The following is a 16,302-nucleotide window of genomic DNA, read 5'->3' as shown; positions in this document are numbered from 1 at the left end:
GTGGGGAAACAAGACTATCTGTAAGATAAACTGTTGCTGACTGTTGTGTGGGGAAACAAGACTATCTGTAAGATAAACTGTTGCTGACTGTTGTGTGGGGAAACAAGACTATCTGTAAGACAAACTGTTGCTGACTGTTGTGTGGGGAAACAAGACTATCTGTAAGATAAACTGTTGCTGACTGTTGTGTGGGGAAACAAGACTATCTGTAAGATAAACTGTTGCTGACTGTTGTGTGGGGAAACAAGACTATCTGTAAGATAAACTGTTGCTGACTGTTGTGTGGGGAAACAAGACTATCTGTAAGATAAACTGTTGCTGACTGTTGTGTGGGGAAACAAGACTATCTGTAAGATAAACTGTTGCTGACTGTTGTGTGGGGAAACAAGACTATCTGTAAGATAAACTGTTGCTGACTGTTGTGTGGGGAAACAAGACTATCTGTAAGATAAACTGTTGCTGACTGTTGTGTGGGGGAAACAAGACTATCTGTAAGATAAACTGTTGCTGACTGTTGTGTGGGGAAACAAGACTATCTGTAAGATAAACTGTTGCTGACTGTTGTGTGGGGAAAACAAGACTATCTGTAAGATAAACTGTTGCTGACTGTTGTGTGGGGAAACAAGACTATCTGTAAGATAAACTGTTGCTGACTGTTGTGTGGGGAAAACAAGACTATCTGTAAGATAAACTGTTGCTGACTGTTGTGTGGGGAAAACAAGACTATCTGTAAGACAAACAGCGATAAAAGACAAAAACAAAGTAAATGATGTTCATACCTATGATAAAAGACAAAACCAAAGTGATAAAAGACAAAACCAAAGTGATAAAAGACAAAAACAAAGTAATAAAAGACAACAATTAAGTAAATGATGTATGAATGAGCTGCAAGCGCCAGGCAATTCCCATCAGGCCTTGCGGGAAACAAACCGGAAGTAAATTCCGTCTGGTCATCTCTGGAAGTCAGAAAGGACTAAACAAGAAACTATCTGTAAAACTTCAATTCATAAAAAACACACTTTTATGCAAACACATTCTGTACATACGCACTATATGAGCTACTAGCGCCAGACTACAACACCCACGAGGCATTGTGGCGAAAACACCGGAAGTACATTCTGTGTTGTCTGGCTGGGAGAAAGTAGCTGAAACAAGACAACTCTCATAAAGGTGTGTATAAAGCCTACTATCTGGACTCCTTGTGCACATAAAGGTGTGTATAAAGCCTACTATCTGGACTCCTTGTGCACATAAAGGTGTGTATAAAGCCTACTATCTGGACTCCTTGTACACATAAAGCCTACTTATATATTCATACATGGTGGCTAACGTTAAAGTTATAGGTGCTAGCTAGGACAATGCGAACTGTTTGTGTACATCCGACTATGAAATGTTCTGCAATATAAGGTAGTAGAAATGTTCTGCATAGAGGAATATGCAATATAAGGTAGTAGAAATGTTCTGCATAGAGGAATATGCAATATAAGGTAGTAGAAATGTTCTGCATAGAGGAATATGCAATATAAGGTAGTAGAAATGTTCTGCATAGAGGAATATGCAATATAAGGTAGTAGAAATGTTCTGCATAGAGGAATATGCAATATAAGGTAGTAGAAATGTTCTGCATAGAGGAATATGCAATATAAGGTAGTAGAAATGTTCTGCATAGAGGAATATGCAATTTAAGGTAGTAGAAATGTTCTGCATAGAGGAATATGCAATATAAGGTAGTAGAAATGTTCTGCATAGAGGAATATGCAATATAAGGTAGTAGAAATGTTCTGCATAGAGGAATATGCAATATAAGGTAGTATAAATGAAAGTCTAGAAACACTATGTGAGTCATTCAACTATTATTTTCAGCAAACTGGATGACTGCACTCTGTCAAAGTCATTTTAGATGGGTGGCCACATGGAGAAAAATCTACTCCCAAGTGGGCCGGACTGGTAAAATCACGGCACGATAACTTAAAAATAAAGACAACTTCAGATTGTTTTCTTTGTTTAAAAATAGAACAAGCACATTCTGTAATTGTACAAATCATAATGTTGTTGGGCTTCTTTTTTATTTTATTTTTTACAATTGCCTGATGCGATTTATAGTATATATATTTTATTTGTGGTTATTTATATTTTCTGAATAAATGATGTGATAATGTTCATTGGTGTTCATTTTCAATCTGTCAAGATAAAACAATGATATCAAAATCAAATGACAGAATGTTATTGGACTGATGTACTAACGTGGTTTATTTTGTACATATGTAGCACCATCTACAAAGATACAAAGACTTGCTATTGCGACATCTAGTGGACACATTTAGAACAGCTGTTTCTTTCATTCAAAAATGTCAGGTTCATTTTTATACTTAGCAAACCCGCCCACAAACAAAAGCTGTTTGCAGGCCTGATCTGGCCCTGGAGCCGTATGTTTGACACCCCCGATGTAGAATATCACAGTCTATCATAGCAGCCCCCCCAGATACAATGATGTCACAACAACCTGATTGAATGTCTGCAGGCCTCAGGCTTGAAGCTCACAAAGAGATGGAGCGGCTCCCAGGAGGAGGCACGTTACCAGCCCTGATCTTAGCAAGCGTGGGGGTCTTGCTTCTATATCGTGTACTCCGCCGACTCAGAGCGGGCGCTTCACTCCAGGACGCCGTGGTGGTCATCACGGGCGCCAGCTCCGGACTGGGCAGAGGTCAACTTCCTGCTCATCACCCTCTTCTACGCGTCTCTCGTTGATCTCCAGTTTGGCTAATTGGTGATGTTGTGCTTGTAGAATGTGCTGGCGTCTTCCACAGCGCGGGGGCTCGACTGGTGCTGTGTGGGCGAGATGCAGCACGACTGCAGCAGGTGGTCCAGGAGCTGGTGGAAGGTGCGAAGGATAGAAAGCAGCAGGTATTTATCATCTTTGAATATGGCTGTGTTTATAGAATGTGTGTGTCTTTGGGCACCTAACTATTCATTCCCATTCCTCGGGTGACCATTCCGCTCAAAATACATTCTCCATTCAACACAATTCCCGCAATGTACTATTTGCTATGAAAATGATAGTTACTTTGTAAAAGCCGCTTACAGGTTAGAAAACTCCTTCTGGTTGCTTGCATGGAGATGGGCTAAGAATGTTTTCTATTTATTTATTAGCCTTTATTAGCCTTTATTTAACCAGGTAAAATCCCATTGAGATCAAAGATCTCTTTTCCAAGGGAGACCTGGCCAAGAGGGCAGCAGCAAGGTTACATTAAAAACAGTAAACAAATACATAAAACATCACATTTACGACATTAAAACTTGCTCACATAACACATGTGCATACAGACAAGGTAGACTGCAGTCCTTTCACAGAAGCTTTAAACTCATTCAACGTAACAAGGCTTTGAAGTTGAATATTCCATTGTAGGTTATTCCAAGCCTTCGCTGCTGAAAACCTAAATGCTTTCTTGCCCACTTCAGTTCTTACTTTGGGGACGACAAATTGCACAACATTCATTGAACCAAGATTGTGACTTCCTTGTTTCTTTGTTAAAAGACAAGACAGATAAGATGGAGTGATACCCAGAATGCTTTTGTAGATGAAAACATACCAATGATTGAGGCGTCCAGCACATAAAGATGTCCAGTTAACCATTGAGTATAATACGCAATAAAATATGTATGAAAAAACATTTCAATCAATTTTTTAAAATGATGAATCCTTTTAAAACTGAGATGAGTAAGTATTGCGATTTGGATGTGAACAGATTTTTTTTGTGCACTCCTATATCGATATTTACTGATATTTTTTATGACTTATGGAAAATAAAGTCTAGGAGGAAAGTATATTAAATGAAAAAAAATATTTCAAATCTAACCTTCCTTAAAATGATATTCCCTCAGCTATCAAGGCAGGAAGGAAATGTCAACACTCCAACAATGTCAACAATCACATTGAAGACTTCACAATAAGATCTTACATATCATTAATGTGGGGATACGTTGATTGGCAACACTAAATGGTCCCTACTAGTGTGTGAATGTTGTCTATCTGTGATGAGGTGGCCACTTGTCCAGGGTGTACCCCGCCTTCCGCCCGATTGTAGCTGAGATAGGCTCCAGCGCGACCCCGAAGGGAATAAGCGGTAGAAAATGGATGGATGCTTCATAAAGTGTAAGACTTCACAATAAGATCTTACAAATCATCAGTATGTAAGAAATGCTTCATAAAGTGTAAGACTTCACAATAAGATCTTACAAATCATCAATATGTAAGAAATGCTTCATAAAGTGTAAGACTTCACAATAAGATCTTACAAATCATCAATATGTAAGAAATGCTTCATAAAGTGTAAGAAAATAGTGCACAATGTAAACATGTAGAAACCTGAGAAGAAGTATTTTCTGCAGGTTTAGTGGCAGGAAGTTACAGCTGTGCTCTAAAGGGTGAGCTAAGGTGGTGTGTTGTTGGCGCTCTTGCCTTGCATCATGTACAGATCACATTGGTCAGACTACAGTTCCTTTGGAAAAATCCCCAAAAGTGACTTTTCCTCTTTGATCCACCATTTCTTCATTTGGACTTTCTCTTCTCACTCCATGCAAAGAATCAAGCAGATTGATTGTTGATACTGTCCCCTGATTGGCTGTTAGCGTGTCACATGATCACTTCCTGTCTTACAAGATGGCTGTTAGCGTGTCACATGATCACTTCCTGTCTTACAAGAGAGCCTTTGTTCATGCAACCAACCTTGCTAACCATACTTCACCTTTCTTCCCACTTACAATGTATAAAATATGGCCGAAGGTTTTATCAAAGGTATTTTTAATTGATCTGGATGACGTGTCTATGGCGATACATGTTGATATGGTTTGTCTATGGCGATACATGTTGATATGGTTTGTCTATGGCGATACATGTTGATATGGTTTGTCTATGGCGATACATGTTGATATGGTTTGTCTATGGCAGGGGTCGGCAACCCAAAATGTTGAAAGAGCCATATTGGACCAAAAATACAAAAACAAATCTGTCTGGAGCCGCAACAAATTAGAAGCCATAATACATACAGATAGTGTGTCATGAGATATAAATTGAATTAAGAGGACTTAAAGGAAGCTAAATGAGCTCAAATATAGCTACAAATGAGGCATAATGATGCAATATGTACATATAGCTAGCCTAAATAGCATGTTAGCATCGATTAGCTTGCAGTCATGCAGTGACCAAATATGTCTGATTAGCACTCCACACAAGTCAATAACATCAACAAAACTCACCTTTGTGCATTCATGCACAACGTTAAAGGTTTGGTGGACAAAATGAGACAGAAAAAGAAGTGGCATAAAACACGTCCTAGAAAGTCGGAGAAAGTTATACATGGAAACAAACTAAGGTGAGTTCACGGACCGCCAAAATTAATAGGACAAAACGGTGCTCGCCAAATACTCGAATCAGTGAAGCCTGTTTAATATAAACAGTGTGCTTTATAACAATTAGGGAGGTTTGTGTCATGTTTGTCCTCCTACAGTAACCATACTAAAACAAAAAATGTTTTTTTTTCCCATCATCTTTTTCCATTTTTCATACATTTTTGAAAAAGCTCCAGAGAGCCACTAGGGCGGCGCTAAAGAGCCGCATGCGGCTCTAGAGCCGCGGGTTGCCGACCCCTGGTCTATGGCGATACATGTTGATGTGGTTTGTCTATGGCCATACATGTTGATATGGTTTGTCTATGGCCATACATGTTGATATGGTTTGTCTATGGCCATACATGTTGATATGGTTTGTCTATGGCGATACATGTTGATATGGTTTGTCTATGGCGATACATGTTGATATGGTTTGTCTATGGCGATACATGTTGATATGGTTTGTCTATGGCCATACATGTTGATATGGTTTGTCTATGGCCATACATGTTGATATGGTTTGTCTATGGCGATACATGTTGATGTGGTTTGTCTATGGCCATACATGTTGATATGGTTTGTCTATGGCCATACATGTTGATATGGTTTGTCTATGGCGATACATGTTGATATGGTTTGTCTATGGCGATACATGTTGATATGGTTTGTCTATGGCGATACATGTTGATATGGTTTGTCTATGGCCATACATGTTGATATGGTTTGTCTATGGCGATACATGTTGATATGGTTTGTCTATGGCCATACATGTTGATATGGTTTGTCTATGGCCATACATGTTGATATGGTTTGTCTATGGCGATACATGTTGATATGGTTTGTCTATGGCCATACATGTTGATATGGTTTGTCTATGGCGATACATGTTGATATGGTTTGTCTATGGCGATACATGTTGATATGGTTTGTCTATGGCGATACATGTTGATATGGTTTGTTTGCCCAGCCCTAAGTGTTCCAAAATGGAGGATGTGACAGTAAGAGACGCTGACACACAAACTGTTTATGTTGACCCATCAGTTGTACACCCCAAGGACGGTGACCTTTGACCTGTCCAGCACAGACTCGCTGGACGGCGCTGCTGACGCCATCTTGAAGTGTTACGGCCAAGTGGACGTGCTCCTCAACAATGCTGGAATCAGTTACCGTGGCAACATACTGGACACCCACCTGTCCGTTCACAAGGAAGTCATGGCAACCAATTACTTTGGGCCTGTGGCTCTCACGCAAGGTGAGTGGGTGTGGGGTCAAAGGTCAGAGAAGTATTTCTTGTCAGCTCTCCTGCCCGCCATGGTCCGCAGGCGCAGCGGCCATGTTGTGGTCATCAGCAGCGTCCAGGGCAAGATTGCCATTCCTTACAGATCAGCCTGTGAGTTTCCTCCCGCCTCCTATTGTCATCCTTTTTGTCATTCTCACAATAATTGTGCTGCATGTGCTCAGACTCCGCCTCCAAACACGCCACCCAGGCCTACTTCGACTGCTTGAGGGCCGAGGTGGAGCGCTACGGCATCGCTGTGACCGTCATCAGCCCGGGATACATCAGGACTAACCTGTCCGTCAACGCTGTCACAGGAGACGGCTCCAAATATGGAGGTAAGGCTGCATGAAATACACTAACATCATTATATTATATTGTCATTTTACTCCAAATATGGAGGTAAGGCTGCATGAAATACACTAACATCATTATATTATATTGTCATTTTACTCCAAATATGGAGGTAAGGCTGCATGAAATACACTAACATCATTATATTATATTGTCATTTTACTCCAAATATGGAGGTAAGGCTGCATGAAATACACTAACATCATTATATTATATTGTCATTTTACTCCAAATATGGAGGTAAGGCTGCATGAAATACACTAACATCATTATATTATATTGTCATTTTACTCCAAATATGGAGGTAAGGCTGCATGAAATACACTAACATCATTATATTATATTGTCATTTTACTCCAAATATGGAGGTAAGGCTGCATCAAATACACTAACATCATTATATTATATTGTCATTTTACTCCAAATATGGAGGTAAGGCTGCATGAAATACACTAACATCATTATATTATATTGTCATTTTACTCCAAATATGGAGGTAAGGCTGCATGAAATACACTAACATCATTATATTATATTGTCATTTTACTCCAAATATGGAGGTAAGGCTGCATGAAATACACTAACATCATTATATTATATTGTCATTTTACTCCAAATATGGAGGTAAGGCTGCATGAAATACACTAACATCATTATATTATATTGTCATTTTACTCCAAATATGGAGGTAAGGCTGCATGAAATACACTAACATCATTATATTATATTGTCATTTTACTCCAAATATGGAGGTAAGGCTGCATGAAATACACTAACATCATTATATTATATTGTCATTTTACTCCAAATATGGAGGTAAGGCTGCATGAAATACACTAACATCATTATATTATATTGTCATTTTACTCCAAATATGGAGGTAAGGCTGCATGAAATACACTAACATCATTATATTATATTGTCATTTTACTCCAAATATGGAGGTAAGGCTGCATGAAATACACTAACATCATTATATTATATTGTCATTTTACTCCAAATATGGAGGTAAGGCTGCATGAAATACACTAACATCATTATATTATATTGTCATTTTACTCCAAATATGGAGGTAAGGCTGCATGAAATACACTAACATCATTATATTATATTGTCATTTTACTCCAAATATGGAGGTAAGGCTGCATGAAATACACTAACATCATTATATTATATTGTCATTTTACTCCAAATATGGAGGTAAGGCTGCAATAAATATAGTACAATAATAATAATGTTGTCACTGTAACAATACAGTTAATAATAATAATGTTGTCACTGTAACAATACAGTTGATAATAATAATGTTGTCACTGTAACAATACAGTTGATGATAATAATAATAATGTTGTCACTGTAACAATACAGTTGATAATAATAATAATGTTGTCACTGTAACAATACAGTTGATGATAATAATAATAATAATAATGTTGTCACTGTAACAATACATTTGATAATAATAATGTTGTCACTGTAACAATACAGTTGATAATAATAATGTTGTCACTGTAACAATATTGTATTATCAACTGTATTATCAACAATACAGTTGATAATAATAATAATGTTGTCACTGTAACAATACAGTTGATAATAATAATAATAATAATGTTGTCACTGTAACAATACAGTTGATAATAATAATAATAATAATAATGTCACTGTAACAATACAGTTGATAATAATAATTTTGTCACTGTAACAATACAGTTGATAATAATAATAATAATAATAATAATGTCACTGTAACAATACAGTTGATAATAATAATGTTGTCACTGTAACAATACAGTTGATAATAATAATAATAATAATGTTGTCACTGTAACAATACAGTTGATAATAATAATAATAATAATGTCACTGTAACAATACAGTTGATAATAATAATAACAATACAGTTGGTTGACATGACATTCTAGTCTGTATGATCACATGTACAATGCAGTTGCACTTCCCAGACATTAGATGGCAGTACTCTGTATGATCACATCTACAATGCAGTTGCACTTCCCAGACATTAGATGGCAGTACTCTGTAGTCTATTGATTTGATTTCATGTCAAAAAGGAAATCATTTGATGATTATTGTGATGAAATAGAATACAAATAGTTTCTGAAAGTAAGTGTGGAAAAATGGAGCAATAAAATTCTATTTAGCCACAACTTTTAATAAGTGGACTTACTTTTGGACTTCCTGTTTAGAGGATGTCTATGATGCAACTTCCTGTGTTTATGGCGTCCAAAGTGTGCCTAAGTGCAGCTACATCCTACACGTCCCGGTTCACAACTACACCCTACACGTCCCGGGTCACAACTACACCCTACACGTCCCGGGTCACAACTACACCCTACACGTCCCGGGTCACAACTACACCCTACACGTCCCGGGCCACAACTACACCCTACACGTCCCGGGTCACAACTACACCCTACACGTCCCGGGTCACAACTACACCCTACACGTCCCGGGTCACAACTACACCCTACACGTCCTGGGTCACAACTACACCCTACACGTCCCGGGTCACAACTACACCCTACACGTCCCGGGTCACAACTACACCCTACACGTCCCGGTTCACAACTACACCCTACACGTCCCGGGTCACAACTACACCCTACACGTCCCGGGTCACAACTACACCCTACACGTCCCGGGTCACAACTACACCCTACACGTCCCGGGCCACAACTACACCCTACACGTCCCGGGTCACAACTACACCCTACACGTCCCGGGTCACAACTACACCCTACACGTCCCGGGTCACAACTACACCCTACACGTCCTGGGTCACAACTACACCCTACACGTCCTGGGTCACAACTACACCCTACACGTCCCGGGTCACAACTACACCCTACACGTCCCGGGTCACAACTACACCCTACACGTCCCGGGTCACAACTACACCCTACACGTCCCGGGTCACAACTACACCCTACACGTCCCGGGTCACAACTACACCCTACACGTCCCGGGTCACAACTACACCCTACACGTCCCGGTTCACAACTACACCCTACACGTCCCGGGTCACAACTACACCCTACACGTCCCGGGTCACAACTACACCCTACACGTCCCGGGTCACAACTACACCCTACACGTCCCGGGCCACAACTACACCCTACACGTCCCGGGTCACAACTACACCCTACACGTCCCGGGTCACAACTACACCCTACACGTCCCGGGTCACAACTACACCCTACACGTCCCGGGTCACAACTACACCCTACACGTCCCGGGTCACAACTACACCCTACACGTCCCGGGTCACAACTACACCCTACACGTCCCGGGTCACAACTACACCCTACACGTCCCGGGTCACAACTACACCCTACACGTCCTGGGTCACAACTACACCCTACACGTCCCGGGTCACAACTACACCCTACACGTCCCGGGTCACAACTACACCCTACACGTCCTGGGTCACAACTACACCCTACACGTCCTGGGTCACAACTACACCCTACACGTCCCGGGTCACAACTACACCCTACACGTCCTGGGTCACAACTACATCCTACACGTCCCGGGTCACAACTACACCCTACACGTCCTTGGTCACAACTACATCCTACACGTCCCGGGTCACAACTACACCCTACACGTCCTTGGTCACAACTACATCCTACACGTCCCGGGTCACAACTACACCCTACACGTCCTTGGTCACAACTACATCCTACACGTCCCGGGTCACAACTACACCCTACACGTCCTGGGTCACAACTACACCCTACACGTCCCGGGTCACAACTACACCCTACACGTCCCGGGTCACAACTACACCCTACACGTCCTGGGTCACAACTACACCCTACATGTCCCGGGTCACAACTACACCCTACACGTCCTGGGTCACAACTACACCCTACACGTCCCGGGTCACAACTACACCCTACACGTCCCGGGTCACAACTACACCCTACACGTCCCGGGTCACAACTACACCCTACACGTCCCGGGTCACAACTACACCCTACACGTCCCGGGTCACAACTACACCCTACACGTCCTGGGTCACAACTACACCCTACACGTCCCGGGTCACAACTACACCCTACACGTCCCGGGTCACAACTACACCCTACACGTCCCGGGTCACAACTACACCCTACACGTCCTGGGTCACAACTACATCCTACACGTCCCGGGTCACAACTACACCCTACACGTCCTGGGTCACAACTACACCCTACACGTCCCGGGTCACAACTACACCCTACACGTCCCGGGTCACAACTACACCCTACACGTCCTGGGTCACAACTACACCCTACACGTCCCGGGTCACAACTACACCCTACACGTCCCGGGTCACAACTACACCCTACACGTCCCGGGTCACAACTACACCCTACACGTCCCGGGTCACAACTACACCCTACACGTCCCGGGTCACAACTACACCCTACACGTCCCGGGTCACAACTACACCCTACACGTCCCGGGTCACAACTACACCCTACACGTCCCGGGTCACAACTACACCCTACACGTCCCGGGTCACAACTACACCCTACACGTCCCGGGCCACAACTACACCCTACACGTCCCGGGCCACAACTACACCCTACACGTCCCGGGCCACAACTACACCCTACACGTCCCGGGCCACAACTACACCCTACACGTCCCGGGTCACAACTACACCCTACACGTCCCGGGTCACAACTACACCCTACACGTCCCGGGTCACAACTACACCCTACACGTCCCGGGTCACAACTACACCCTACACGTCCCGGGTCACAACTACACCCTACACGTCCCGGGTCACAACTACACCCTACACGTCCTGGGTCACAACTACATCCTACACGTCCCGGGTCACAACTACACCCTACACGTCCCGGGTCACAACTACACCCTACACGTCCCGGGTCACAACTACACCCTACACGTCCTGGGTCACAACTACACCCTACACGTCCCGGGTCACAACTACACCCTACACGTCCTGGGTCACAACTACACCCTACACGTCCTGGGTCACAACTACATCCTACACGTCCCGGGTCACAACTACACCCTACACGTCCCGGGTCACAACTACACCCTACACGTCCCGGGTCACAACTACACCCTACACGTCCTTGGTCACAACTACATCCTACACGTCCCGGGTCACAACTACACCCTACACGTCCTGGGTCACAACTACACCCTACACGTCCCGGGTCACAACTACACCCTACACGTCCCGGGTCACAACTACACCCTACACGTCCTGGGTCACAACTACACCCTACATGTCCCGGGTCACAACTACACCCTACACGTCCTGGGTCACAACTACACCCTACACGTCCCGGGTCACAACTACACCCTACACGTCCCGGGTCACAGCTACACCCTACACGTCCCGGGTCACAAGTACACCCTACACGTCCCGGGTCACAACTACACCCTACACGTCCCGGTTCACAACTACACCCTACACGTCCCGGGTCACAACTACACCCTACACGTCCCGGTTCACAACTACACCCTACACGTCCCGGGTCACAACTACACCCTACACGTCCCGGGTCACAACTACACCCTACACGTCCCGGGTCACAACTACACCCTACACGTCCCGGGTCACAACTACACCCTACACGTCCCGGGTCACAACTACACCCTACACGTCCCGGGTCACAACTACACCCTACACGTCCCGGGTCACAACTACACCCTACACGTCCCGGGTCACAACTACACCCTACACGTCCCGGGTCACAACTACACCCTACACGTCCCGGGTCACAACTACACCCTACACGTCCCGGGTCACAACTACACCCTACACGTCCCGGGTCACAACTACACCCTACACGTCCCGGGTCACAACTACACCCTACACGTCCCGGGTCACAACTACACCCTACACGTCCCGGGTCACAACTAATGGAACCCTTCCCAAAATGCACCTGAAAAGCAACATGGCCGACGACATGTAGGAAAAAGTACAATTGTAAAAACTGTAGGTGTGATACAAATACTGTAGGTGTGATACAAATACTGTAGGTGTGATACAAATACTGTAAGTGTGATACAAATACTGTAGGTGTGATACAAATACTGTAGATGTGATACAAATACTGTAAGTGTGATACAAATACTGTAGGTGTGATACAAATACTGTAAGTGTGATACAAATACTGTAAGTGTGATACAAATACTGTAGGTGTGATACAAATACTGTAGGTGTGATACAAATACTGTAAGTGTGATACAAATACTGTAGGTGTGATACAAATACTGTAAGTGTGATACAAATACTGTAGATGTGATACAAATACTGTAGGTGTGATACAAATACTGTAGATGTGATACAAATACTGTAAGTGTGATACAAATACTGTAAGTGTGATACAAATACTGTAGGTGTGATACAAATACTGTAGATGTGATACAAATACTGTAAGTGTGATACAAATACTGTAGATGTGATACAAATACTGTAGATGTGATACAAATACTGTAGGTGTGATACAAATACTGTAGATGTGATACAAATACTGTAAGTGTGATACAAATACTGTAGATGTGATACAAATACTGTAAGTGTGATACAAATACTGTAGATGTGATACAAATACTGTAGATGTGATACAAATACTGTAAGTGTGATACAAATACTGTAGGTGTGATACAAATACTGTAAGTGTGATACAAATACTGTAAGTGTGATACAAATACTGTAGATGTGATACAAATACTGTAGGTGTGATACAAATACTGTAGATGTGATACAAATACTGTAAGTGTGATACAAATACTGTAGGTGTGATACAAATACTGTAAGTGTGATACAAATACTGTAGGTGTGATACAAATACTGTAAGTCTGATACAAATACTGTAGGTGTGATACAAATACTGTAGGTGTGATACAAATACTGTAGATGTGATACAAATACTGTAAGTCTGATACAAATACTGTAGGTGTGATACAAATACTGTAGGTGTGATACAAATACTGTAGATGTGATACAAATACTGTAGGTGTGATACAAATACTGTAGGTGTGATACAAATACTGTAGATGTGATACAAATACTGTAGGTGTGATACAAATACTGTAGATGTGATACAAATACTGTAGGTGTGATACAAATACTGTAGGTGTGATACAAATACTGTAGATGTGATACAAATACTGTAGGTGTGATACAAATACTGTAGGTGTGATACAAATACTGTAAGTGTGATACAAATACTGTAAGTGTGATCATATCAACATTTGAATACATAATAATCACTTCCTGCTCCTAATTTGCTTGTCACATATTGTGTTGCGGCCCTGCGATGAGGTGGCGACTTGTCCAGGGTGTACCCCGCCTTCCGCCCGATTGTAGCTGAGATAGGCTCCAGCGCCCCCCGCGACCCCGAAGGGAATAAGCGGTAGAAAATGGATGGATGGGATATTGTGTTGCTTTACAAAGTGAAAAGTGCTGATTTGATTAGTCCTGAGAGGAAGAAGTTAGATACATAGAAGGCAGCCTTCAGATACAACACATCATTGTTGACTGGTAAACAACATAGAAGGCAGCCTTCAGATACAACACATCATTGTTGACTGGTAAACAACATAGAAGGCTGCCTTCAGATACAACACATCATTGTTGACTGGTAAACAACATAGAAGGCAGCCTTCAGATACAACACATCATTGTTGACTGGTAAACAACATAGAAGGCAGCCTTCAGATACAACACATCATTGTTGACTGGTAAACAACATAGAAGGCTGCCTTCAGATACAACACATCATTGTTGACTGGTAAACAACATAGAAGGCAGCCTTCAGATACAACACATCATTGTTGACTGGTAAACAACATAGAAGGCTGCCTTCAGATACAACACATCATTGTTGACTGGTAAACAACATAGAAGGCAGCCTTCAGATACAACACATCATTGTTGACTGGTAAACAACATAGAAGGCAGCCTTCAGATACAACACATCATTGTTGACTGGTAAACAACATAGAAGGCTGCCTTCAGATACAACACATCATTGTTGACTGGTAAACAACATAGAAGGCAGCCTTCAGATACAACACATCATTGTTGACTGGTAAACAACATAGAAGGCAGCCTTCAGATACAACACATCATTGTTGACTGGTAAACAACATAGAAGGCAGCCTTCAGATACAACACATCATTGTTCACTGGTAAACAACATAGAAGGCAGCCTTCAGATACAACACATCATTGTTGACTGGTAAACAACATAGAAGGCAGCCTTCAGATACAACACATCATTGTTGACTGGTAAACAACATAGAAGGCTGCCTTCAGATACAACACATCATTGTTGACTGGTAAACAACATAGAAGGCAGCCTTCAGATACAACACATCATTGTTGACTGGTAAACAACATAGAAGGCAGCCTTCAGATACAACACATCATTGTTGACTGGTAAACAACATAGAAGGCAGCCTTCAGATACAACACATCATTGTTGACTGGTAAACAACATAGAAGGCTGCCTTCAGATACAACACATCATTGTTGACTGGTAAACAACATAGAAGGCAGCCTTCAGATACAACACATCATTGTTGACTGGTAAACAACATAGAAGGCAGCCTTCAGATACAACACATCATTGTTGACTGGTAAACAACATAGAAGGCTGCCTTCAGATACAACACATCATTGTTGACTGGTAAACAACATAGAAGGCAGCCTTCAGATACAACACATCATTGTTGACTGGTAAACAACATAGAAGGCAGCCTTCAGATACAACACATCATTGTTGACTGGTAAACAACATAGAAGGCAGCCTTCAGATACAACACATCATTGTTGACTGGTAAACAACATAGAAGGCAGCCTTCAGATACAACACATCATTGTTGACTGGTAAACAACATAGAAGGCAGCCTTCAGATGCAACACATCATTGTTGACTGGTAAACAACATAGAAGGCAGCCTTCAGATACAACACATCATTGTTGACTGGTAAACAACATAGAAGGCAGCCTTCAGATACAACACATCATTGTTGACTGGTAAACAACATAGAAGGCAGCCTTCAGATACAACACATCATTGTTGACTGGTAAACAACATAGAAGGCAGCCTTCGGATACAACACATCATTGTTGACTGGTAAACAACATAGAAGGAAGCCTTCGGATATAACACATCATTGTTGACTGGTAAACAACATAGAAGGCAGCCTTCAGATACAACACATCATTGTTGACTGGTAAACAACATAGAAGGCAGCCTTCGGATACAACACATCATTGT

At 42.2% G+C, this 16,302-nt stretch overlaps 1 protein-coding gene across 3 annotated transcripts in view; it reads left to right on the top strand.

The window, feature by feature from the left end:
* Positions 1-543: 543 nt before the first annotated feature.
* Positions 544-16,302, top strand: part of dhrs7b (dehydrogenase/reductase (SDR family) member 7B) — a 60,730-nt gene continuing 44,971 nt past the window's right edge. Inside the window, exons 1-6 of one of the 3 annotated variants that reach the window (XM_062032369.1) lie at positions 544-1,213; positions 2,522-2,704; positions 2,786-2,904; positions 6,430-6,640; positions 6,686-6,778; positions 6,850-7,002. In XM_062032369.1, the coding sequence (XP_061888353.1) occupies positions 2,548-2,704; positions 2,786-2,904; positions 6,430-6,640; positions 6,686-6,778; positions 6,850-7,002 (733 nt within the window). In that variant the 5' untranslated portion in view covers positions 544-1,213; positions 2,522-2,547. Of the gene's footprint in view, positions 1,257-2,521; positions 2,705-2,785; positions 2,905-6,429; positions 6,641-6,685; positions 6,779-6,849; positions 7,003-16,302 lie in introns of all 3 variants that reach the window. The other 2 variants (XM_062032368.1, XM_062032367.1) reach the window with 2 other exon arrangements.

The sequence above is a fragment of the Entelurus aequoreus genome, linkage group LG22, assembly GCF_033978785.1.
Source record: "Entelurus aequoreus isolate RoL-2023_Sb linkage group LG22, RoL_Eaeq_v1.1, whole genome shotgun sequence".
NCBI classification, from domain to species: Eukaryota; Metazoa; Chordata; class Actinopteri; order Syngnathiformes; family Syngnathidae; genus Entelurus; species Entelurus aequoreus.
This window is presented reverse-complemented; position numbering and strand designations above follow the sequence as displayed.